Here is a 26809-nt window from a genome sequence, read left to right as displayed (position 1 = left end):
CTGGGATGAGGAAAGCACTGCTGCTTAATTCACAGTATTACAGATAAAGTTTATACCTCCATTCTGATCTGACAAATGACTAACAAATCTTGCTGCAGCTCCCTTATCACTCCTTTGTCATCCCAGCTGTCACTGAAGGCTCAGATAAGGTTTTTACAGTATAGCAAGAGGTGCATCTCTACTCTTTTGTGCTATATTTTTAGGTAAATGTGACATTGGTGCTGGGCTAACTTGTTACATCTTTGGTAATATTTGATGGATATTGGGTGGGACTTTTTTCCCTTCAGCTCCTAATATTCAGAAGGCAGCAAGGTTGGGTGATGTAACTTGTAAAAGGCAAGCGTTACCTGCCTCCCTTTCCTCCCTCCCAGGAGGCTGACAGGTTCTGCTCCCAATCTCATCCAAATCTAAGATCAGAACAGCACTACCCATTTTCTCAAGGGAGGCTTCACGGGGCTCTGGTCTCGCCACATCAGTGTTTCTTTACCTACTGTGGAGTGTATTGCTGTAAGTCAGTGAGTGACAGAATATCAGAGCCTGGCAATTGCTAGAGAATAATGCCTGGCAAGTGAAGAGGGCCTTGTGTCTCCTCAGGTCTGGGGGAGGAAATTAATCCTGTATCTCCCAGACACCTGGCATCTTCCTATTTCAGTTGAGCTCTGCCAGGCAGGGCAGACTACATCCACCTCCTTTCTTTTGCTGAAGGGAAAATGTTTGCTCACAGTAAATAGAAAAACATTTTGAAGTCAGGTATGTTTGTATCTGGGGGAACAATGGAAAACATCTATTTTTATTTCATCCCAACACAGTTTGTATATTTTTAATAGTAATATTTAGCTTTGCTGCCAAGGTGAAAAAAGCAGAAGTTGGAGATGTATATCTATGCAGTCTCCATTACACATGAAAAAAATAACATCAATTTAATGCTAATAGCAACTCTGAGCCCCATAAGTTTTCACATGCTGCTGCTTGGTATTGGGCAGGAGAAGGAGAACATGCTTTCAGGGCAGCTGGAGAGGGAGTAGGCTGCATCCTACCTGAGTCCAGTAAAGGCATGAATGAGAGTTGTAGTCAGCATGGAGAAGGGAACAGATTTTGTCCATACTGTAGAAGTTGAAAAAAAGAGAAAGTACTCAGTGTGTCCTGGATCTGCAAGGATCTGGAGGAGGAAGTGATGGCCCGAAAGCTGCGCACGGTTCAGTGGAGGACTCTGTATTTGATAGGAGAAAGGAAGAGTAATACTTGGGGGAAGTCTTTTATTCAAATGTGTAATGTGTTTTGACAGGCTTCTAAAATAACCTGATACCTTTCAAGCTCAAGCTGAGTTGCACATGATTGAAAGTGGGATAAATCTGGAGTGCACTAAGGCTTCCTACATTTACATTGCAAGTAGGGTGTTAAGGAGCAAGGTTGCAAGCGAGGGGTACCTGCCATGTGGCAGCAGGGTAACTTTAGGTATTGTTTTCAGGTCAACAGACAGTCAGCTGAAGCTGTGGAACGTAGGGAAGCCTCACTGCTTGCGCTCCTTCAAGGGTCACATCAATGAGAAGAATTTTGTAGGGCTTGCATCCAACGGAGACTACATCGCCTGTGGTGAGTAGAGCAACCATTCTGACAAATACTAATGGGAGTCCTCAAAGCTGGTGCCTCTCCAGTTGCAAAGCACACCTGCAGTTGTGCTGTGTAGCTGCATGGGCTTTTTAATAGAGGATTATTATGAACTTCCACCCTTCTTCCCTTCCCAGGGAATGGTGTAAGGAGCCCTGACCTAAGGGGGTCTATACTTGGTTTTCTCCCATTTCAGATGAGTTCTTCATATATGATGATTCAGACTTGAGTCACCAAAAGTCAACTGCTAACATAGCCACTGTTGATATCACTTGTGTCTTTCAAGTTTTTCAGCTGACACATCCTCATGCATCTTTCTAAGGAAGGATAGTAGCCTGGACCACGCAAGTGGTCTTGTACTTTTTACTTGGTATGACATTCTGCATGGCAAAGCACTAATGCCCTTGTTGTGAACAGCTCCCTAGAAAACTAAATGATCCTGAAGCAGTTACTGCTTTGGTGGCTTCTGTCTTTTCACTGCTTAAGTTGGACTGTTGAACCTCTGTAAATCCACAGGTCTTGGTGGGAAAGCAGTGGCAGGCTTATTGCTGTGGGATGAGCAAGACCGCTGTGCCAGCACTGAAGGGAGGACCTTAGCTTGTGTGTACTCTGATCTCTGTACCGCTTGCAAGGCAGAAATTGGGATGGATTTCTAAATAAAGTCTGCACGCTGTCTAGTCTCTCTTACTTAATTCTCCACAGACCAAACTGTCGCATTTGATTATGGCAAGCAAAACTGTGACAGTGCTACCTGCCTCAGAGCTGTAATGCTGAGCAGGCTGGGTGTAGCGGTGTTTCATGTGGTAGTGTAGATGCTCTGCTCTGCCCCAAGGAAGTTACAGGGAACAGTTGGGATCCTGTGTGTTTTGCAGGTGTACTGTATACTGCAGTTGTCTCATAATAAAACCTGGTTCTGTTATTAAGCATCGTGAAAGTTTGCTGTGGAGCACTCCCAGTTGCCAAGGCACCGTGAGCATGATAACTACAAGGTGGAAATGTCTGGTCTTGTCTTGAACAGTGAAAGAGCTAAGAAGCCTTATTTCTGTGCCTGCTACCAAACCTAATCTTGGTTTTGGCTTTTTGTTTTGTTTTTATTATTTCCAGGAAGCGAAAATAATTCCCTTTACCTATACTATAAGGGCCTATCAAAGACACTGCTGACGTTCAAGTTCGATACCGTCAAAAGTGTCCTGGACAAGGACCGGAAAGAAGATGACACAAATGAGTTTGTGAGTGCTGTATGCTGGAGGGCACTACCAGATGGGGTAAGCTTTCTGCTCAGGCACCCATCTGGGTGCAAAAGGAATGCCTCCTTCTTTCTCACTAAATAGCATTGCTGAGGGTTTGACTGCACTTGGTATTTTCCTGTTTATGGGTATTGCAGATCAGCGTGAGAATGTGAAGCTCTGCAGGGTAACTGAAAGGCTTGTGGGGTGCTGAAGAAGGGACTACTGTGCTCTTAACTCTTCCACCTGGGTGTTTGAATTTCTCTACTTGGCATCTGAAATCCCAAAAGCAGCATTGTATTTTTGGCACTTAATATTTTTTGTGGGTGCATTAGCAGGTTTCTTTCGTTGGTTTAATGAAGGCACCTGCAGATACTTGCTGTGGAGCCTTATCTCAATGTTACTGTGTCTATATGGGCTTGCTCATTGAAACACAGCCCCTGTGTTTAAATGAGTAGATATGTAAAGGAGGCGAGCCCAGGCTGCAGTCACCTCAATGACTGTTCCAGTGACACTTAATTCATATATGTAGTGTGTGTACTAATGCTGCAGGCAGACCTGATGCAGCTTTTGTGAGAGTGGCCTTTTGGCATGAGGTTGCTCTGGAGAATAAAATGCTGCTTTTAAATTCAGAGTGCTCTTGAAAACCTTGCATTAAAAAAAAAAAAAAAAAAGAAAAAAAAAACCAACAATACTTGAGCAAGTAACTCTTTTATGTACAAGGGGGTACAGATTAGATATTTAGTGGGCTTGTTGGGAGTGGAGGAGAGGAGCTCATCCGAAATAGTCTTCCAAGTAGCTAAAGTGGAACGTTGCCTAATTGATGCTCTGAGATGTTGCATTCATAAAGATAGTGTTTTGGAAGGGTAACATCTACCAATCTGTTTCTGTATTAAGAAACTGCCCCCACAACTGGTGATTCAGTTGTCACTGGCATAAACTTACTTCAGATAGATGCTTCTGAATCAAAAAAAAAAAAAAAAATCCAAGCGGCTGAAGTTGCACTTTTAATTCAAAAGTAAAAAGTGGGCTGTTGTGGTTGAACGGTGGGCATGAGACTAAGTGATGTAGGGTCACCAGCTTCTTTCTGGCTGGGGATTTAGGAGGATTTGGTATGCATAGGTGTCATGTCTTAGATGAAGAGTGGCTGTTGCATAATCAGTCTTTACACTGGATAAAATTGTGCTGTGGACCCTGTGTGTCCAGAAATGCCCCCCCCCGAACTTTCTTTACTGCAGTGTTGGGTTATCCTGCCCACTGACCTCCTGTGCAGCTTTTCTACAGGCAACAGACTAACAGTGATGTCTCACCCCTGCACTTATTTCTGTTGCCATCCGCTCCTTCTCAGCCTTTTTTCTGATTAATGTGCTTTACTCTGCTAGACCTTCTGCTTAGGTGACTGAGAAACTTTTGAGCAGTCACCAAGGGCTGTCAAGCAATTCTTCACAACTAGTTTGAAAAATATTGTGCAAAAATGTAATAGTTAAATTAGGCCCATCAAGACTGTACCAAACAACATTCAGGCTTCAGTGCATTAAGCAGCATTCAGAATACATTGCTATCCTGACCTCCCCCCCACATCATTCCTCCGCTTCTCACTGGGCCTCTAAATTAGCCTGTTTCTCCCGTGGCAGCCACAGTACCTGGCTCTCGTTTGTAAAGAAAGCAGCAAAAATCTGCCTGTAATCTGAGAGCCACTGGCTGAGTGTTTTGCTTCTGTATTTTACCTCTGCCTGTGGTGCATGCCATCCTGCTTTACGTACTGAGCAGGCAGCATCACTTTCTTTTGCCAAGAGGCCTTAATGCTTCCTTGCACCATATCTCCAGTCCCCCTGGGAGAAGTACTCTTCACCAGTGCAGCCACACATCTCTCTTCCCTCTTGTACCAGCACAGCGGTCCTTTCTGACCTAATTGAGACTTTGCTCATGTTCTTAGGAAATTAAACTATTGCACAGCCAAAGGTTGCTTATGTCCACAAAGTCTTGCTCAAATGATGAAATTTTTATCCTCCATTTTGATAATGTTTCTTAAATTTTGCATAAAATTTTTCAAATAAGCTTTGTGTATCCAGGCTTTTCTAAAAGCTGACACATCTTTTAATGATGCTTGGATGAACTAGGGAAGGCCTTTGCCTCTCAGTGCTATCAACATCTGTGGGAATTGGGGAACCCACAGCCTATTTGTGGCTTAATTGCAGACTTTGATCCTGGGTGAGTCACTCTGCTGTAGTTTCCTAACTCTAAGAGTTACCACACCTACCTTTCACCACTGGCAGTGATCACGCCTGCTCTGCTGGAGGGTGCATGAATTGAAGTAGCTCCAGCCTAGCAGCAACACAGAGCCCAGCGTGGGCTGGGAAACCTGCCCCAGAGCCGTGGGGAGCACAGCAAGTAAGCTTTATACTGCTGTGGGTGTGCTGTTCTCTGTGCTTTGCTGGTCTGGTTCAAAGTTGTCTCACTTGTCTCCATGCCATGGTCGCTGGGCAATAGCTTCAGTTTGCTACCTGGGGTGTTTCCAAGGGGGGAGATGCGGGCGCTGCATGCTGGCATTTCCCCAGAGCTCCCCGGTGGAGCAGACTCTTCTTGGTTTCCCTATGGTGTTGCTCTCAAGGATTGTTCTTTAATTAACCTTTCAAGATGAGATGAGTAAGTTTCAGTTCTGTCAGTTATCTTGGGAAGCATGAGTATATGTACTCCTTCACTTCATGTACTTAAGTGCAAAATCTTGAATCCTAATTAAAACTTTACTAAAACTTTCAGATGAAATGTCATTGATTCTTTCTTAAATCTATTTTTGTTATTCAAGCTTTTACTTCCTTCTGAGCCAAAGTCAAGCTGTGCCAGCAGCCCTTGCCAGAACCCATCTTTTTTCTTTCCTCTGTGTTGGTTTTCCTTCGCTTAAGATGATGCAGGGACCTTTTTGCTAGAGCTGTCACCTTCCCAAGTGCAGAGGCCCAGCCAGCACCTTCTTTCCACGTGTCAAAGCCATAACAAGGGAGAGAAATTGTTCTCCACAAGTGCTTATTAGCATTTTGCATCAGGCTCACTCACTTTTCAACTCCTAGGTGATGTTTAGAAATAAACACTAGCTTGTAGGTTAATAGTTTTATTAGACTTCTTGGAAAAAAACCCAAGCAAACAAAAATCTCAGCAGGTACATGAGGAAGCAAACCTTTGCTGTGCTTCTTTCAGTGCAATGTTTTTGGACAAAGGTAAATAAGCCGTCTAATATTTTTTAAATAGCACTTATTTATAACTTATGGGGAAAACCATTTTACTTTTACTCATTTTACTCTAAAAATTGATCAATACTTAAAAGTAGAGAAAGCTTCAGGACACTTTTGGCCTAAGTGACCTGATAAACTTGAGTTAGACACAGAGATGCATTTCAGAATCTTCCCTGAACCTAATTCTTTTATTTCCCAAGTCAAGGATTTTATAATATACCTGTGCTAGCCTTTGTTTCTGGCACCTTCACAAGATTTAGCCAGCCTTGTTTCAAATGTGAATCTGGTTTCAAGACTGGAAAATACATTCTTCTATTTCATTAGCATGTAAGCAGACGATACATATAGGGATGCCCTTGCGTAGGAGAGGAAATTACAGTAGTGGTAGTTGCTCACTGCAGCTAGGTGGGGTAGAGGTGTGTTATCTGTCTTGGGAGGGTCACTCCAGTTTTGTCTAGGTCTATGGATAGTAGCTGGAGGAGATTGGTTTGTACTTCATTTTCCCTTATGTATCCTATGTGATATTTTCCCCTTCCCTAAAGGGGTCGCCTTTCATTCAGACCTGCTTTGCCATATTGCAGTTTGAAATGTGCCTTCTATAGCTGTGTTAAATAATTGCATCTCAAGTAGTCACTTTCCCGGTCATGGTTAGTGTTTCTCAGAAGGAAGTTGTCAAAAGAGAAACCAAGGCTGAACCTGCTCCCAGGACAATGAAAAGGTATTACCGCTGAACACAGAAGCAATTTGATTATGTAGATTAAGCATGGCTCAATCTATCATAATCACTGTAAAGAAGCCATTTAATTTTGTACCTGTTTGCATGAGTATTCATTACTGCTGATAAGCAGGTTAGCCAGGGAAAGATTTCTCAAGCAGAAATGTCAAGGCTTTGATATCAGTGAGGAGATGCAGATAAAGAGCAGGAGAATGCCATGCAAATTAGCTTAGGTACAGCTTTATGTACATATATTTTTTCTTTTAGAGAGGTAAAGAAGGGAAATCTATTGAGAACAGCACTGCAGTCTTTAACCAAATCATCTTGCTGCAGTGAGCAGGTGGGTGGTTGTACGTGCTGCATGGATGCAGAGGTCGTCTGGCACTTGGGAGGAAGGCTGTTGGAGCAGTGGCATGGCAGTGCTATGAAAGCATCTCCTCTGCCTGACAGGAGAGAGCAGAAACCCATGGCTGTTTTTTCACCTCATTGTTGCTCTTCAAAAGTAATTTTAATTTAGGGGAGTCTCGAAACAATTGTCTAGCTGCAAGTGAGAAGCAGGCTGTGGGACTACAGGCTTCAGATTGCCTTTAGGCACTGTCATATGATGGAAGTATCTTCATAATTAGTCTTGCATCTCTGAACTTCTCTCTTTGTTAATCTAAGAGGATGGAAATATTCCTTTCAAATAGGTTTTTAGTGCATCACTTCAGAAAACGAGCTTTTCTTCTGTTTAGTTTTCCTTTCCTCTGAACATTCAGCTTTATTTCTTAATGACATCTGGCTTGAATTCTTTAAATAGAAACCTATGATTGTACCGCAGTAAACTGGTCGCTTAATAGGGGTGTAATCTTGTTCACTGATGAAAAGTAGCCATCCTTTGTTTCCCAGTAGCCTAATAAATGGTACATAACGTCCATAGGAGCTAGTCAGGGACTCTGATAATTTACAATCAGCAAATTGGTTCCCTTCACTGGAATTAATTTAGCCAATACAAATTATTTTGGGAAGTGATTCATTGCCATTTTAAAGCGCTAATTAATTTGGATGACATATGAACATTAAAAATGAAACCTCCTTTGTCATTCCCAAATAACGAAATGCTTATTCAGTGTCATTCTTAAGTAACCTGTATTGACTGTAACTGCATCTCTTGTAACTTGAAACATGAATTCCAGTGGGGTTTTGGGAGGAAAACAGGTGTAAGACTTGACTTTTTTTTTTTTGTTCCGGTTTGCTGCTGAAATTTTAAAGGCTCAAAATCAGTGAGAATTTTGACTTGAGCTCAAACTCAGTGTTGTTTTATTTTTGCAGCATCCTCAACTCGTTGTTCAGATGTCAGTTAAGATATAACTAGGTAGTAATCTAAAGCTTTAGAGATAAATGCCTGCCTGGAGTGATGAGACCCAAGCGTTCCCTTGCTTGCCTCTGATACCAGCTGCTGGCACAGGTAGCAGCGTGAGTAGCTCCAATCACAGTATTTTCAGGGAGGGTGACCGCTGTTTTCTGACTTATCCTTTCTTTCCTAAACCAGGGCTAGCCTGTAGAATTTGTGTGCAGCATCTCCCAAACCAGTATTCTTGCAGGTTATTCACTGGTGCAGTACCACACTACTGCTTCATCCTGGAAATGCAGTGGTCTTCATCTCTCTCATGATAGAAATGCACAGCAGTTTACAGGAGGCTGAGAATGAGCAGCTTTTAAGAAAAGCAAGTAGATGTGACTTTGATTGGATTTATTCTACTGGGTTTTTTCCCCCTCCTGAAAAGTCTTCAAAGATTTTCTTCCTTCCTGTGGAAGCTGTCTAAGCCCCATAGCACGCGTGCTGTGAAGTTCACAGCTGTCTGTGATGGCTTCCCACTCCTCTTGACATGCCCTCTACTCTCTGCCCATTGGCAGTGCTTTAAACAAGAAGGTTTTTTTGGCTTTTATTACTTTGCTGCTTTGCGCTGTCCTTAGGTAGTAAATATACTTTATTTCTCTTCTACCTTTTTCATACCTATTCCTCCCTTACTCATTTGAGATTTTCAAATCTTTGTTAAAAACAAGTGGAACCCAGAATATTAAAAGATACATCATATATCTTGTATGCTTGATTTTTTTCCCTCGTAATCTTAGCATATGACTTATGCATACCAACAAACACTGTATATATTGTCCTGTGTACTGCTTGAAAACTATTTTGTTATGCAGAATAATTTCTACCTTGCAGATAAAAGGTGTCACAAGTTCAGTTTATATGCTGCTTTGTGCTGAACTTACGCATGTACTTTCATACCCATATTTCTTCAAATGTTCATTTGGTCTCTATTTTTTCTGTGGCTAAGGAGAATTAAAAAATAGTCAGGTGACTAACAATATTTTACTCTTCATCACGACCCTTGGAGTCCAGCTGCGGAGAACTTTGTGGAAAAAAATCATACTCTATTATTAGCAGCTCATGCATTATGTTGAAATTCCAGTATGTTGACACTTCAGTCCATGTGAAAAACCATCTTGATAATGTGATGATGCAAATGACAGGGTTTAGGAGAAAGTGTTTCATTTTGAATCTTCTGTGGAAGAAGAAAAATACTAGTAAATGTTCATTCGGTATTGCCTCCCCCTGGTTGCAGAACAGCCTCTGAGCTTCTTCCCAGTGAGAGCAGCCACTTGCTGGACCGCACCGCTGCTGCAGTCGGTTGTGGGCAGGGGTGAAGGGAGCCAGGCAATTCCCTGATAACCCTGACTTCTCTCCACTGTGCTCTTCCCATCTAGTGTGTTTGGGGGGGGGAAAGTATTGCACCATTTATTCTGCTGTTTCAGGCTCAATGTGGCATGCCAGTGGGTGGCTGGTACATCAGTGTCTATGTTAACTCTCCCTTTCCTAGATGCAGAGCAGCTGTCTGTGCCGCCAATGCGAACAGAGGGGATGAGTCTGTCACTTTTGTTCAGCTCTGGAAGTTCAGGTCCCCTGTGGTACTGCAACACTCTGATATCATTCTAGCTTCTATTTTAAGAATAGCTTCTCCAAGAAATGTAGGTGGCTTGGGCTTTTCTTCTTTGTTGGTTTTAAGTTTACATTTGCAAACTCAGCTTCTCTCTCCTGCAAGGTGAGGCTCTTCCCCCCCGCATAATTGCAGAAAATTGCCAAAGGGTTGATGTTTTTTTTGAAGTGAAGGCAGATCAAAGTCATGTGTGTTTCTTGAATGAAGGCAGCATTTACTCTTTCAAACTTCTACAACTGATATTTGCTTACCAGTGTGTCTCTTCTAATGCCAAGAGAAGTAGACAGAGTGCTCTAGATAGGACTGAGGTCCTCCTTATTAGAGCCATCTCTTTCCTAGAGCAAGTGAATGACATAGTGGTTGACATAACTCTGAGTGCTGTTGACATTACAGTTCCCGTAGGTGATCCCGACGGTACAGCTGTACAGATAATGGCTTGCAGTTCATTGCCGGTGCAAGCAGAGGTCTGAGCAGGCTCTTGTTGTTTCCTAGGTTTTAAAAAATAACAGCATCCCAGTGCAATCACAAATTGTATTGGTATGATACACACTGTGAACGGGGGACACAACGGAGTCTCTGTGCAGCTGTCATTAAACTTGTAAGTGGATGTTGGGACTCTGCTGCTTTAGTAACCATCAATTCTTTATTGAAGTATGAGTTTTGTAACAGATAAACTCAAGTCAAGAATTCACCTGGAACCTGGACTTCATTCATGGCTCCATCCCAAACTCCGCCCTCAACCATAATGTTACAAGGTACAAGCTGAAACGCAGCAGTATGTAACGTGTGTCCCTTTGTATAAGCTATGTCCCAGACAGTACAACTTAATAGAAAATTATTCGTATTAGGGTGATGCTGAGGGTCACCCTTATAATATATATTGGGGTGGAGAGAGAAAAAGAGCAGATTTGTATTCAGAGACCATTTGCTTTTAGAGTTAAATAATTGTACAACTGTTCTCCCACCCAAACTCTGCAGTGCTGCTGTTGGGTCACTTGGTCTGAACTCCGATACGTATCCTGGGTTCTAGAGGTGCTGGCTAAATAATTGATTAGCCTTTTGTAAGCTTTGGGATTTGGGTTTGGTTTTTTTTTTTTCAGATGATACCTGGATTCCTGCTTATTGTGAGTTGTAAGCTCTGTTCCTATGCATGTTCTTAGTGTTATGCCTTTATCTTGCAGGTATTTCACCCTCTTTTGCCCTAAGGATTAGAGGTGGCATGTGTGCGCTCTCTGCCCCCACAACTCTTAGCCTTTGGGTAGGAAGGTTTACCCCTAGTATTTTCTGGGGTTTTTATAATGTATATTATGTATAATGTCCTAAAGCAGAGCCTTCTGAAAGCAGTAAGTCATAGGAGCCAGGCAAGTTTTGCAGGTACTGAGCCAGCATCTATTGCCTGATCTCAAGCTCCAGCCAAATCTGGTCTTCTCTGAGTCAGAGCATCTCCTACATGAGCAGCCTTTGCTCTCCTTTCCACTGCTAGGTTCTGGCATTTCTGAAGTGCCATTTATCTGCTGAAGTCTCTGGTTGGCACAAAGTGCCAATGAGATGAGGTCTGAATGCTTGGAGCTAACCTCAGTAAGTTGGCCAGTATTCAGTGTTTGATGAAGGGGGTCATAGGATAAGAGCTGCAGGGGTAAAGCTGTATTTCTCAGTACTTAGTCTGTGCTAAAGGAGGACCCTGGTTTCAGACCAGCAAGAGCAAAACGAGAGAGAGTTGAAGTAGGTTTTGAAAAGCCATTGGCACTAGGCTAACCACTGCCTTTGAAGTCGGCTTCAATGCAGCAGAGAATTCTCACACCGAGGGTGTTTGAAACCCTCGCTGCTGGTGGTCTGCTGTCACTGCTGTTTGAAGGTGGGTTTATAACCTCATTCCCTCTAACAAGTGCCACTGCTTCAATTACAGTCAAAGCAACCTCACAATACTGTCTTCCCCCCACCCCCATTCTTCAGTGCATCTACTGATGGTAAGTCCTGCCAGGCCACCAACCATTCAGCAGTCATAGCTCATGAGCTGCATCAACCTTTTGCTCTAGCGCTCCTAATTAAGCAATTTTAATGGCAGGATTTAATGTTTTACAGAGTCTAAATGAAGTGGAAAAAATACGAACTGATTTTTTTCCTTTCCAGCACAAGGTTTTGATCAGATAATTTAACCTCTGGGTGAAATGGAAGTAGAAGCATTTATGCACAGGTGGTTTTCTCTGCAAAAGCCTTACTTTTTGAAGGTCTCTGCATTAATATAGTTACTGTTTGGCTTTGGGCAACTGTTCTGAAGGTTTTCGTGTGCTTTTTGCCCTTCTGTATCACTAACAAAACACCAAAGCATTTTGAAACCCAGTAACTTGTGACCAGCTTAATGCCAACTGCATTTCGTGTTGGTAAAGCAAGAATTAAGGCTTTTATGACACTTCTTGTAAAAACAACTGCTCAAACTGGTTCTCTAACAGCAATGTGGATTTGTGTCCTTTTACCCTATTTAAATAAGACTTAGTTTCCTTTTGGTGCTGTTCTGATCTAATTCTAGCTAATGCTAGATGAACTAGCTCTGTGCATGAAGTGAAAACGATTGCTCCTTTGAAGGCAATATCATGTCTGAATTCAAACTACCTGGATATGTAATTAGGATATATAATTGTTTTCTATAGGATACACACAGAATTATAATAATAAATCCTTCCTAAGGAAGGGAAAGCCAGTATGGCAGGAGAGTTATGTTTAGTAATTTAATGAGTACCTTTTAGACAGAAATGATACTGTTAAATTCAGGGTTGTGCAGCTGACTGGAGTTGTGTTCACCTTTGCATGAGGTGTTCTGAATTCTGTAAGGGAAGCGCTGCTTCGAACAATTACATCTCTTATATGTTATTGTATATGATAATCACTTCCAAAACTCTTATCTGGTTGCTAAAGCTGGAGAGAAGTCAGCTGTTTGGTGCTGAACTGAATTTTCTGGTTTTACTTTAGTGTGTCTGAAGTGAATATTAAGTTAAGCAGAAAGGGATAGCTGGGGCAGCCCAGGGAGCTGGCACATGACAGTGCATTGTTTCCCATTTACTTATAATAATGAGAGATAATGGAGGGAAGATAAGCAATATTATATATACTGAGAAGAAAGATTGGTTCAGATCCATTAAAGTAGAAGTTCCTTTTACCTGTAATCTGCAGATAGCACATAAATTAACTGCAGTAGCAGGAGGAGAAGCTGCATCTCTCCTCACTACGCACACTGGCAAAGGTTCAGCATCACTAGCCAAGTCTTCAAGTGTAAATCAGGTATACATGATTTTTTTTCTTCCTAGTTTCTAGGTTGATCTGTTGAGAGCTCGTTGCCTTTTTCTTCCTAGAAAGACCTTCTACAAAGCAGACTGCTCTGGCCAAGTTTCTTCGACCACCAAATAACAGCAAGTCTGGGGTGTGTGTGCCTGGGGGAAGACTTGACTCGTTTAGAGTGAAATATCCTTGATTAAAATAGGAGTTTTTAATAGTGCTTCTGTGTGTGCCTTGCTTCACAACTTGCACATTAGCTCCAGCATTTGAAAATACAAATTTGGACCAGCAGGAGTATTAAAAAAACAAAGGAGACAAAATGAGCTGGAAGTGATACACAGATGTCCTTATTTAGTACAAAAGGACTTATCTCACTGTCAGCTTTCTGTTTTTGTTAGGTTCATGCTTGGCTTAACAATGCAAAAGAAATCTAAAATTTTGAGATGTGTCAAAATCTGAAATAAAACAGGAGTTAGCAGCTTGTGAAACTTTTCTTCTAGTGTTATAGCAGGCAGCAGCCTGCATTGGCAACTTGAGTTTTCTTTGTTTCAAAACTTGAGAATATATATGTTTGCCTTGCCAAAAGTAAGCAAAGATCCACACTGTGGAAAATCACTCTGCTGATGCTCAGATATTTATATAAGAAAAATACTGCTTTAAAGATCTCTTTTAGATAAATGTTTGGATAGATGTATGGTTGAAGGGTGAAGGGGCTCAGTTTGGCTGCTGCTTTCCCAGTGTATCCTTGAATGCAAACTCAGACCCTGTTCACTTCTCTTGGCTGTCTTCCCATCATATGGCTCTTTGGTTTCCCGCTGAGAGCAGAGCTGTCTAAACCTGCAGGTGTGGACATGGACAGTCTCCTCCCCATAAGCCCACCATAATCACTAAGTCTTTGGCTTTTGCTATTCATTATGAACCTGGGAATTATCCATTCTGCAGTGGGGAGGGGAGCTGTGAAAACTCAATTGTTGTACAGATTTTTGGAGTTTCCATTGTTTTCCTTTGCGCACAGGTTTGAGGTGGGTTTATAATGCAGACAAGTGTATTCTCGGCTGGACTGGGGCTTCTGTATTAATTTTGGATAACATATGAATGTGGAATTTGAGCCCAGCTCACTACAAATCAAAGTTAATGAAGTAATGAATGTGATGCATGCCAAGCCCCATCATCTGTCTCTCCTCATCCAGACAAACTCATACTGTGTATGTGCCCTGTGTGTGGCTTTTTTTTAGAGGCCATTTCTTTATACTACCATCTATTTACTCCTTGGAAGCTATAGCTAAGGCAGGAGAGGATCATGAACTCTTCACGGGAGTTTTTCTACTGAGGACTGTAGCAGGACACTAAGTTTGTTGTGACAAGAAATAAGTCCTATTGAGTCCTGACAGAGGACAGTTGTTTTTATTTTCCGATATCCACCGTACCATGTCCTGTATTTCTCACCATCTCTGCTCCAAAACATTTGAGGCATCATCAGGCTGAGAGGAAAGCAGGGGGTACCTGTTGTGTGGTCCAGCTCCAGCGCCGTGGTGTCTGTTGAGGAGTGAGTCAACAGCAGCATCTCTTCAGAGGGAGGATGAAGCAGATTAGCTAAAAAAATCAAATGCCAGAAGTGTGTGTTTGTCTTCACTCACCTTTGTCAGCAGAGCTTGGGTTTGTATTCTAATATTTATGTAGGTGAAGGATATTACAAAATCAGAGGTACTGTGTCGCAACAGAAAGGGTTTTGTTCACTCCTATAATCCCAGTAGGAAAATGACATGATTTTTCTTCTTTATATACTTGAGTCTTTTTAAACTTTTTTTACTATTAGCGTAGTTGGTAGCTTAATGGATTTCTTGATTGTTGAGCTCCTCTTTTTGGTGCAGTATTGTTAGTCTTTGCATGCATGCAAAATGACAGGGAGCATTAAAAACAGTCATTTCAATTTGAGATATCTAGAGGGTTTTTTTTATGCTCACTGTGTGAAAATAACTTGAAGAGCAGCAGAATTATCCACTGTAAGAGAGATGATTTTACTTGTGAATTGGGTTTAAAGTTAAAATCTTTCCTGCTTCCTGGACGTGGATTTCCTATTCATTGCTCTGTTAAGATTAATCAGGAGCAAGACTTTAATCCAGAATAAAGATGATTGAATTGTCCTTAAACATCGATGTAGAACATTACCCAGATCTCGCTTTACTGAAAGCCTTTTTTGGTCTTGCAGTGCTGAGAAACCATGAGCATGTGAGAGCTGCTTGTGAATACCTCATATAAAGGATGCTTTTTCCTTGTTTGCTGACTCATTAGAAAGTAAAATGCTTTCTAGGTTTTTTTGGAGTAAAGTTGTTGGGAGGTGTTGTATGGAATGGGTTAAATCTGTGCAGTATATTAGCTAGAAATTATTTTGGTGTGCAGTAACAAAATGGGCTCACTCCACCTGCAAAAGCCTCTGGCGGCTGAACGGTCTGCCATTAACCGAGCTGCTCCTGGGTTTGTGGAGTGGCCAGGATGGAAAATTAAGTACCTTGATGCAGCTTTGTTTCCTCTTTGGGAACCCAGAGGAGGACAAGCTCACACTCCAGCTACCCGAGCCTGTCGGGCAGTGTGTCTGGCAGAGCTGCAGCATGATCCACCACTCCCCTTGCTGCCACCTGCCCCAACTGCACACTACTGGTGCAGTGATACTAACAACAAAACTGTGTTTTGAAGAATTAAAGTCTTGGGTTTAATCTCCCGTTTTACAGTTGGAAGTGTGTAGAGCCATCAGGTTGTCCTAAATCCCCAGTTATAGCCTAGAATGGAGTAAGGATGTCATCTGTTTTTCACCGTTTTGGAGAGTCAAGGGGGAAGCAGCTAATACAAGGAATTCCAGGCTGTGATGTGTGAGCTTGACAGCCTCTCAATTCATTTCAGGACTCCTACCTGAGAGCGGGCTGTGATCAGTAACATTTGGGAACTGGCAACACTTATTTCAGGTGCAAGTACCACATTTTAAAAAAATTTTTTTAAAAGGGCAGAAAAAGCAGCTTGTTGTTTAACGGCCTTGCTGTAGGGATGCTGGCAGGCAGCACACCATTGGCAAGCTGTTCCCTGGAGTTTAAGAGCATATTCCAGGCCAGGAGATTTAGGGACTTACTAATGGCATTGCAGCTTCAGGCCCTGCTGTTAGCTGGCAGTCACTGAGCAAGTAAGAAAGGAGCCATCAGTGGCACGTTTAAGGCTGTTGGGCATACATGCATGCCCCGTGCAGCATCTCTTTCTTCTGGCTAGAATTACTTTGACCTTCTGATTTAAACTTTCCCACTTAATGATATTTTCCTATTATCTGAATCCTCTTTTCTTCAGCTTACTTGCATGCGTTATGTCATGTTTCATTTAGGATTTGATACGGTCAGAAGCCTAGGATAAAAGACAGTGTAATAAAAGGCTGTTTTAATCATGAAATTTTGTAGGACTGGAAGCTGCTGGGACCAGTTGGGACCAGTCGTGGGCAAAAGAAATGTGTTTTGTCCACCACTGCAGTCTTCCTAGAGCAAAGTTGGAGGTCTCTGTCTGCTTTAGGAGAGCCACCTAAACTGGATCGTTCCCCTCCATACATGTGTATTATTCCATAATGTGCCGAGATGGGTCCTGCAGCATCCTCAGCAGTGACTCCGCTGCCTAGCCATGATCTCCCACCACACGGGGACAGCCCTTTGGCAGGATTTTGTCTGCAGCATCCAGAGCTAAGTATAATTGCCAAGAGTTAATCCAGCTTCATAGTTTAAAGCAGGACTGTAATCATAGTTACTGGTTTTTGTGTTAAAGTGCATGGGTGGACGCAGGGCTAAAATGTCCTGAGGTTCCCCTTCCCTCTCAATTCTTCTTGCTGCTTCAAGAAACAGTCATTTGCTGTAAAGCCGAGTTTGCAGTTTTGATGGAAAATGACTGTGCAAAACCTCATCAAAGCCTTGCATGCCCCAGAGTAATTTAAAAAAAAATAATAAATAAATCTAACAGGCACCTTGGAATATGTGAGCTCTGTGGGATGCCAGGGGGCCATCACCTGTGGTTTGCTGGTGTCCCCAGGCAGGACCTAGTAAATCTTTGTCTTCCCAAAGATCCCAGGAAAAAAAAGGAAGAAAGGGAGAAAGGATGAAATTGCTCTTGCTGAGGTTTGGGATGATTATTAAGTGCTGGCCCACTGCCTGATGACTGTCACTGGTTTGTAGAAGTGAGACAGATCTGGGAGAGGTGGCTGCAGCTGTATAGCTGGGAAGTTGTGCTTTTAATTGCTAATTAAAGTTACCATTTCCATTGGGGTTTTCCTTTTTAAAGAATTACATCATATTACACAAGAAACTGCTAGCATTGTTTCTTTATAGCACGACCAAACTGGCAACTTGCTCTTGCTGCTTTGCTGGTACATCTGTATTTCACCTATTGCCTGCTTTTGCTTTCCCATCTATTGTCTTTATGACTTCTGTCCTGACAGCCCTTGTTCTTCCAGTCCTTGACTCCCCTCCCATGCAGACATACAATCTGGTAACATTTTCCCTTTTGTCTTTATAAACAATAGGCAGGCAGTCTAATAGTGTAAGTCCAAAGTCAAGGGAGCTTTGCAGATTCAGCTTGACAGCTCCTCTCTCTGAATTATTTAAAGGCCATAAACAAAAGAAAGCCCATCTAGACCTTCAGGTGACTTCTGATCTAGTGTTGTGGAGAATGCCTGCTAGGCGAGCCCTGCTAATTTTGCTCATACAAATCCATGGGATTTAGTAGAATAGCAAAAGCAATTAGAATTCAGGGGCTACCTCCTGGTGTTCCGTAAGGGAGGGTAAGTTGCAGGGAGGTGAATAAGCAAGTCGAGGAGAGGGAAAGTGGAAGATGAATGAAAGAATAGGGAATTTCTCTCTAGTTGTAAGAATTGTGTGTCGAGTTTGGATTTACGGTGTTTTTCCCCTCTCAAAATAAATGAACTTGTCTAAAGATATCCTACATTTTTCCTCTGACTTTAATCTCGGTCTTCGGTGGGTGGGGTTTTGTTTTTAGTTGTTGGGTTTTTTTTGTTACATCCTTTGCTTTTAAACCTAAAATGCTTTTCAACAGCTGAATGACCCAGTGATTTCTGATTTCTCAGGTGTATTTTTGCTGCTGGTTTCACTAGTCCTTCTGGATTCAGGAGTGTTTTAGATGGATGGGATCAGGGAAGCAGGCAGCAGAGCACAATTGAGTCCTTTAGATGATGTGAAGTTCATTATTATCTTTTGAATAGTTCATTCTGCAGAACGAAGTAGAGAAGATGTCATGCTTTGCATTTATTGTACTAAAGCTATAAAGCTGTACTCTCATCGTTCTTAATACCTAAGGCATAGCTGTCGTCTTTTCCTACTCCCTCTCCTCCTAAATAAATACAATGGAGAAAGCATCAGTAGTAGGATATTAGAGAAGTAACCTCATATGTATCATCTGTACTCCATGTGGTTTTGTTTAATGAAGTTCTTCACCTTTTATGTACAGTCAGATCTTATTAAAATTCAATTTACTGTACTGTCTCAATACCAGCCATACAATTTGGTAATCAAAGCTGGTATTTTGCATTGTGGCCTTACTTTGAAAACTGACCTGCAAAAATGTTTTTTGGGCTTCAGTGTATCTTCTTTCACGGATTCCAGCATTTCTTTCAGTTTACAAGTGAAAGATCACTCTCTTCCTTGACAGCCTTGCAGATATGACGCAGCCTAAAGTCCAGTTCACCTCCCTTTTGTATTCTGCCATAACGGTGAGGATTAACGGAGACCATGCTGACTGTGAGCCAGGCCAGCTCTGACCCCATTTTCAGCTGCAGGTGAAGAGGAGATGGTTCTACTGGCTGGGGGAGGACACCCAGCTACACTGCCCCGTCCTTACTGTGCTTACCCTATACCCCAGGAACAAAAGACAGTAAACTTTACCACAAGCCTATGACTTTAATATGTGCAGGGAGAAGACTGAAGTATAACTGGAATTTTACCTAAACTTGTGCTTGGGACGTTAAGTGCAGTTTTGGATATCATCAGAACCTGCTGCCTGCAGGTGTAGACTCTAGCCATTTTTCATTGCCAATCTCAAGTTTATCAACATCTCTTCTCCTTCATTATTATCCTGCATGCCCTGGCTAGTGAAAATACTTGCACACTGCACTTCGGGCATATTTGAAACAGTGTTTTGAGGAGAGAAAGCTTCCTATTTCTCAAGACTAGAGAAGGCCATGTGGTTTGGTACAGTTTGCCTGGCCTTGTCTGCATTGTGGGAGGTTTCAGGTACGTAGTGCTGTGCTTGATCCTGTTATAACATTAGCTGAATTGGATGTTGAAGGAAAGCAGTAAGTTGTGAATTCTTTCAAGATCAATGGAAACTTTTGTTTTACCTTAATTAAACTTCCATTCCTTAAATCAAAGTCCTCTTTCCCAAATAAGTGTATGTTATAAATAGCATTAGTATAGGTATAGTTTTATGAAGCTTATAAGTATGCTAATGTTAGTGTTTGTACCTTGATTTTTCTCTGCAAGAAACAATTTGTCCCTTCTTCTATCTCCCTGGGTCCTGGTGATTTCACTTCCATGGCACGTGTGTCGCATAGAAAATATAAGAAAAATATACATATATTTACATTTCCTGTAGTGGCTTATGCAGCTGCAAGCAGGGCCACCTTGCGGGCAGGTACCCTTCCCTCTTCTGTTCTTATCCCAAGCAGCTGTGGCCCTTTGGGTGGAAGCAGCCTTTAGGGATGAGATTTTTGCTCTTCTACTGTGCCTCACTTCCCCTTCCCTTGCTGTAGCTCTGCTTACCACGCAGATGTGTAATCATCCTCCCTGACTGCAGCCTCGGATGGAGATGCAGCATCTTACACATGCTGTCATTTCCCCCCACAGACGGCATCCTCAGCCGTCTAAGCTGATGCTTAGACCCATGACTCTGTTCCTGTTGCTATTAAATGTACTATTCCTGGCCTAAAGAGAAATTAAGGCTTTGATTTCCATGGCTGCCAGACTTCTGACCCATCCAGTAACACAATTAGAAGGCTTGCAGATGCAGTGAAACCATCATCCTTCTTTTCCAGCTGGCATGAGGAAAACATTCAGAATAGTTATGTGTTTCACAGATACTGAGCACTAGATTCTCCCTGCAACGTTATTCCAAGACCTGTTAAAGAAATGATCAGGATTTTAACATATGTCCAGAACTTTTAAAGTTGGTTGATTTGGGATACTGTAGTATTGGGGTTTGGGTGGTGGGATCCTACTTAAAAATGGACAGGTATGTTCAGGGGATCTTATTGCATTTAAAGCATACAAATTAAATGTCAGGATTCGGGTTGCTTTAATGTGATCCTTTTTTGCATCTCTCTGTCAGGCCAGTCTTAGAGGTGGAGGTGATTTCATTAGGACTGTGCAAAGAAACTATAATCATCAGGAGATCTGATTTACTAGGTATTGTCCAAGTAAACAGCAAGTGATAGCTTCCTGCCCCAAAAAGTTGACAACCAAACCATATAAAATGAACAGTAGCAGAGTATGACTCCATTATCAGTTTTTAATAAATTGATTTCCTCAGTCCATCAGCCATTTCACAAGTTCCTGCCAAAATGTTCCCCTCTTGCTGACCCAGCCAGCCTGACTCAGGTTGGCTCCCTTCGTCATTCCTGACATCTCCTATGATTACCCCGTTCTCCTGCACTGATTGCCACCATGTGTGGTTATAATACATTAACTGTTCTTCCACTTCTGCTGTGAGGGGACAGTGTTGTGTGAGGAGTTTAGTAAGGTTTTTCTTTCCAGCCTGTCCCACTAGCACTGGCCAGCTTGTGTTCCCACCAGTTACAGGGCTGCAGACCTCTCTCCGGAGGTTAGCTGGGGCTTCATCTGCCCTGTCTTAAGCCTGTGGTAGCTTTAATACCTTAATATTAGTCAATCCTTTCTCTCTCCTGCTTAATCAGGTGAATTCTGTGTTATTTAATCTTCTGCACACCCTGTCTCAGACTGAGAGTCATGCAGAAACTAAAGACTTTGTGATTACTCTCATATAAGCAACACTTTGTATGTCCTTCTGCTTGGAGAAGGAAGGCTGTGCATCCTGCCATCATGAGACAGACTTTGTATTGATACTGAGGTCCCTTAATCATAGATCCCGTTGCCACAGATGCTGCGGAGATGAGCTTCTCTTGGTTTCAGTGAGAACTTCTGAAAATCTGTCTGGCATTGCTGGGAGGCATGCACTTGGGTTAAAGAGACTGACAGTAGGCATCATCTGGGTCTGAAACGTTTCATGACATAATTGGGAAACCTAAAGGGTTTTCACAGCATGCAGTTTGTATACAGAGCAGAATTCATGATTTTTTGAAAAAACAAAGCTGGACTTGCTCCAGTGTGGACTGTTAGACTGAATTCTAGATGACTGTGAGGCGCTGTCAAAAAAACTATCACTGATACTTTGGGCAAATCAATTTGGCTGTCAGCTATAGCCTCAGTCCCAGGAACCAGTGTTTTTCTGTACCAAATGCAGGAAGCAAACAAAACCGCTGGATCTAGAACTGTAGGTTGAGGGCACAGAGGAGCATGTTGTCCTCAAACAGAGCTGCCACAGATGCGACCACTGTGAAGGTTATTTCCTGGGTGTGGGGAGGGAGGAGGAGATGGCAGGACGGGCTCTGTGTGGTCTGAAAGACTGGTTAAACTACGGGTTTGTGGAAGAGTGAGTATATTGGGACACATGATATTTTCTAAGATTTAAAACTGTTCAGCATGTTGTGGGCAGAGTCAGTGTCATTCAGGGATTTCTTGCTCTTCTCCCATGGTCCTGGCATGGGAGCCTGGTATGAAACTCCTCAAGAGTTTGATGAGTTGTTGGAGTGTGTGGGAGATACCAGACACTGATGATGTAGGTCTAGGACCTATGACTGCTAGGTAAGTGTCCTGCATCCTTTGAGCTTAGATGTGTGCATAGATGTGAACTGTGCGGTGGGAAGGGTCATTAAGTGTTCTTCAAAACCCTTGGCTGGCTATCATGTTGGACCCAATGTATTCAGCCTCACCTGGCAGGCTGTTGCAGTTTAGTGTTGATTTCTAGCATGCTTGACAGTGGTTTGTGCCCCTAGTCTGTTTGGGAGAGGAACACAGCTGGAATGGGTTTCTCATCAGCAAATAAATAAATACTGCAGTTCAGAAAACGAATGCTTATTAGGAGAGTTAAATCTCAGTGATGTTTCTCCCTGCTTTTTCTCTTCAGCACCTCATTGTGAACATCTGGATTAACCTTGGGCAAATCCACTGAATGTGTTGCCTCAGTTTCCTCACACGTCAAAGTAGGATAACACTTAGCTACCTCACCAGGGCATTTGTTACACTTTATTAATGTTGTAATGTATCTTTGGTTCCTCTGATAAAATGTGCTGTGCAAATGCTAAGTTGTTTTTACTGATTGGATTGTTAATTAAATGTGCACATATAAATGATTTATTGGCATTAGAGAACTAAGACGTAATAATTTAAAATATTAATGTCAAGGTGGTTGGGTCAGTTTTAAGTCTGTATCATTCAGCTATTTAGAGACTGAAACTAATAGCACTGGGAGATGAAGGGAGGCAGGAGCTGGACCAGCTAACAGCTTATTTCGTGATATCTCTATGTGGGGACTGATTTAATAACAGGATCCAAACTCCAGTGCCTGGCCCAGGAAAGCCACTGGCAACATCAACAGAGCGCTGAGCTTCATAGAGCACAGGAGATGTGTCACCTAGCAGTGATCCCTCTTGGCCCAACTTAGAAACCATTTGTCAGCCTTCAGAGGAGTGTGCTCCAGTTCAGTACAGGAGCTGATGTGCAGTATTAGCTCTTGTGTATCAGAAAAAAGCATGAAAGAAAGGATATCTGGGGCATGTGTGCATCTGCAAGGCTGCTGATGTGGATCACCTTCTCCTGTGGAAGGCTTCTGGCCCAGCAGCGGTTTGTTCCCACAAAACAACATGGTCTTTCAGTCTCTAACGATAAGACTTCTGCCTCCTTATATTCTTCTAGCCTGTTTTTTATCTAGGCAGATGCTTCTGAGGTGGATGTGGGAATGAGCTATAACAGACAGACCAACAAGTACCAGAGGAACAGATACGTCATCCTAGTGCAGTAATGAGTTCAGGGACCTAGAAGTACAGAGTTAAGAAGAGAAGAAGGCCTGTGGGAGCAGATAGAGTTGGTTGATCGGATACTGGCACCAGAGAGGAAGGTTAACCATCATCTATTCCCTTTCTGAACCCAAGGAAGATGTACACACTGGTGTTGGTGCTAGCATGCTGGAGGCAAAAGGGTTGGAAAGAAAAGGAAACTGTTTTGTAAGCAGGATTTTCAAAGGTGGATTCACAAAGGGAAGGGAGAAGGAGATGGGAAGGTGTACAGAGTGCTGTAGAACAGGCAGTTGAAACTCAAGAATGTGTGCTGAAAGTAGGGTTTTGATGAGATGCCATGCAAGGGACAATGATCTCACAAATACAAAAGCCCCGAAGGGTATGGGACAGATGGTCAGGGAAAGATTAAAGCGTTCTTGTGCAAACTAGGGAATTGCTGATTCAAGTGCAAAGAAGATTTGAAAGAGGGAACTGAGCAACTGAGGAGTGTTGGATACAGTTGAGCTGGAAGAGAAAGCAAACTGTCTTGGCAAAAAGGAGAAGGAAGAGGAATAGAAAAGGTAAGAGTGATGGGAGAAACACATCATGAGTGTGAAAGAGGCATAAGAGAACCAACTAAACATGGAAGTAGGGCTTAAACAAATTGGAGTTTGCCCCTCACGGTAGGGCAAGGATTGTGTTTAAAGAGGACCGAGGAGCTGGGAGGTGCAGGAAGGGATGTCTTTTAGCATCTCTGAGGAGTTTCTCACCAGCATCCATTCTTTCCCAGTGCAGCAGCTGGGTGTGGTGGTCCTTCCTGTGCTTCAGGACCGGCCTGAGTAGCACTTGTGGTAAGCTGTGCTTGTAGTATGGACTGCTTGTCTGTCCAATGCAAGGTAGCTTGGACTGAAAACGCTTTTCACGTTCTACTGATCTCTGTTTACAGCTCTGACCCCTGATGGCTTGCCTGCACAAAATCAAAATCTAAAAATACCAGATTTAGGTTACATTTCTGAATACTGTCATGCAGATTGGTGGCTGTTTCTTCAGATGGCACATTTTGTTTCTCATCAGGGTTTGGAAGGGAGGCATAAACAACAGAGGCAGTGATAGTAGTTATAGCACCCCGGGGCTTGGTTTTGCCACATACAGCACTGATGGGCAGGGCAACATGACCTTGGCTAGGAAAAGATTAAATTCATCACCTCCAGCATGATGTAATGACTGACTGCAACAAATGGTAGAAGAGAAAGGAGTAAAATATATTGGCAGTAGGAATGCAGGACTTGGACTGTGCAGTTGTCAAGCGACGTATGGCATTGCATTATGTAGAATTGCCAAGTGAATATTTGGGAGCTTTAAGCATTAAGAGAATAGATGCTAAAAGCTCTTTTCACTGAACAAATGCCCAGCCATTTCCTGTGGTTTTGCAATATTGATGCTAATGGGTTGCATGTTTATATATATGTTTTTTGTAGGCTTATTGCAAGCTATATTTATATACTGCTGCAGAGTTTTGTTCAAGGCCTTAAGTATATTGTTTATGGGGAGCATCTGAAGTCCCAGGATATGACCATAAGAACAAGTAGCCTTAGAGACCTTGTCACAGATAGATGAGCAGTGGAGCTCAGTGTTCCCTCATATAGAGGAGAAGACTTGCCCTTTGAGGGAGAGGGTTTCATGCCAACATAATTTGCTTTTAACTTATGTCTCCCTACCTTGCCTGATGGGAGTTGCAACAGCTGTTAAAGCTGTGTACTTTGCTTTACAGTAGATGCAGAATAATAAGCGTCTGACGAGTTATTTTGATTTTGAATTCTAAATAAATTAGGCACTCATCAAAAACCAGGTTTGTTCCAGAGTGACTAAATTACAGAAGCAGTCACCTGTAATATATCAACAGTTCCTGGGGTGGGCTCTGCTGCTTGGCTTTCCTGCCTTTGCAGATCTTTCTTTGCCCTCTTTTCATCAGTCTCATTGGCCTGTTTCCACCTTGAATTCAGAAGAATGTGCAGAAATGAGCAAATCTGTGCCTGTCCATGTGCAGCACTGTCCATGTGCATACTTCTACTTTCTTCTACCCTGGTCTTCAGTTGCTGTGTTGATCTTGTTTTCTTGAGAGCTAGATGCTGAAAAGAAAGGTCGTGCTAAGAAAAAGTGATTTCTCACTTGGCTGAGAGATAGCCCGCTACTTATTTGAGTGTGTCATTGCAGCAAGCCTTGGGCTGCTTTCCTCTGAGCACCCATGTGCTGTGAATACAGAGACCCAGGTATATATGATAGCAAATAAGCTTCCAGTTACACGGCATCATCTTGTGCTGAGTTTGTTCTGAATAGGAGTAGAAAAATGCATGAAGTGTAAAACCCAAAAATGAGAAGACTGCTTCTTCAGGATGCAGTAAAAAGGGATATAGTCAGGTATTGAGAGCCGCAGTTAGAAAATACCAGATGTGGAAGTGTCAGAAAACTTGATAAAAGCATCGCTGGTACAGAGGTTAAAGTCTGGAATTGCAGAAAAACAAGGGGAGGGATTCAAGGAGATGTTGAATTTCTATCTGCGCATGTTTCCTACGAGATGCGCTTCATCTTGTGCAGAAGCTGCAAACTCTGCATGATGTAGGACTGATGAAAAAACTCATTTGTTTGAAAGCTTTTTTGCCCTTTATAGTGTGTCCATGAATTCCTACGTGAGAAGAAACTATATGCGTTTGCATGTGATTGTAAAGGCAAGTCTTTCTATAGAAAGTGAGCCAAAGGAGTACCATCATCTGTAAATCTGTGGGTTAATGTGTTAAGAAAATATCTTTATTATGCTGTGCAGGTGTAATTGTGTAGAATTTATAAACTTAAAAACACAAAAGATTGTGTATTTGCAGCTGGATCTAGAAGGAAGCACAGACAAGACCTTTTTCAGATATATTGAGTTGTTGCTTTTTTTCGGGGGCCAAGATAAGCCTAAGGAGGTTTTATCTCTGTGTGTACAGAGGAACTACCTTCAGAATGAGATAAAAATACAGTTTCTAAGGATTAAAGACACAGTTCAGGCATGCACATTCTGTTCCAGGTTTAAAACCTAAAGAGTTGGGTGTTGCTGCTTCTGAAATGTCTTGGTATGACATCTTTTGTATGTAAGATCTCATTATTTAAAGAAGTGCTGGATTTAAAGGAGTAATTAATTTCTGCTTGGGCCTGATGTTCACAGTATAGATAATAGTCCTTGAAATTGTTCAGAAGGGATTAATGTTAGGTGAGTGTGATGGCGTGTAAAGGAAATTGTGGCACACAGGGAGATAGTGGGCTGTGCACCACTCTAACCATCCCACCATGCACTCCATCGATAATGATTGCATTGAAACAATGGGAAAAAAAAAAAATCCTGTGTGCAACACATTATCCCGCTCGGAGGAGATCTAATCTAGCAGTTTAGCTTTTAAAAGCATCTTGGTTTTTGCACTCTGGCGGTTCATCATGTTTCCTGGTTTAGAATTTATAAAATTTATTTCTTTTCAAAAACAAAAGCTGACTTGAGTCATACAACAAGAAAACAATTGGATCCCAGGGGATTTAGAGTGAAAATCCATTAGATTCTGCTAATTACAAGATGAAGAGCAGTTGAGCAGTGGTGATCTGTTGGGGAACTGCTTTCACATATCTTGATATATGAAAAAGCTTCACATGTG

At 42.3% G+C, this 26809-nt stretch overlaps 1 protein-coding gene and 1 non-coding gene across 6 annotated transcripts in view; both read left to right on the top strand.

Annotated features, from left to right (window-relative positions):
- The window catches only part of COP1 (COP1 E3 ubiquitin ligase), a 131145-nt gene that overhangs the window by 96609 nt on the left and 7727 nt on the right, over nt 1-26809 (top strand). For 4 of the 5 annotated variants that reach the window (XR_010373388.1, XR_010373387.1, XR_010373386.1 and 1 more), the window contains 4 exons: nt 1469-1593; nt 2713-2873; nt 13108-13220; nt 18728-18776. Coding sequence is in view for 1 of the 5 variants with exons in the window: in XM_064454445.1 (XP_064310515.1) it covers nt 1469-1593; nt 2713-2873 (286 nt within the window). In the remaining 4 variants the exon portion in view is untranslated. The remainder of the gene's footprint in view (nt 1-1468; nt 1594-2712; nt 2874-13107; nt 13221-18727; nt 18777-26809) is intronic. The other variant, XM_064454445.1, reaches the window with a different exon arrangement.
- Nucleotides 16479-16614, top strand: LOC135314146 (small Cajal body-specific RNA 3). The gene has a single exon (XR_010373615.1). It is a non-coding gene; the product is annotated as a small Cajal body-specific RNA 3 (non-coding RNA).

This window comes from Phalacrocorax carbo, chromosome 6, assembly GCF_963921805.1.
Source record: "Phalacrocorax carbo chromosome 6, bPhaCar2.1, whole genome shotgun sequence".
Classification (NCBI taxonomy): domain Eukaryota; kingdom Metazoa; phylum Chordata; class Aves; order Suliformes; family Phalacrocoracidae; genus Phalacrocorax; species Phalacrocorax carbo.
This window is presented reverse-complemented; position numbering and strand designations above follow the sequence as displayed.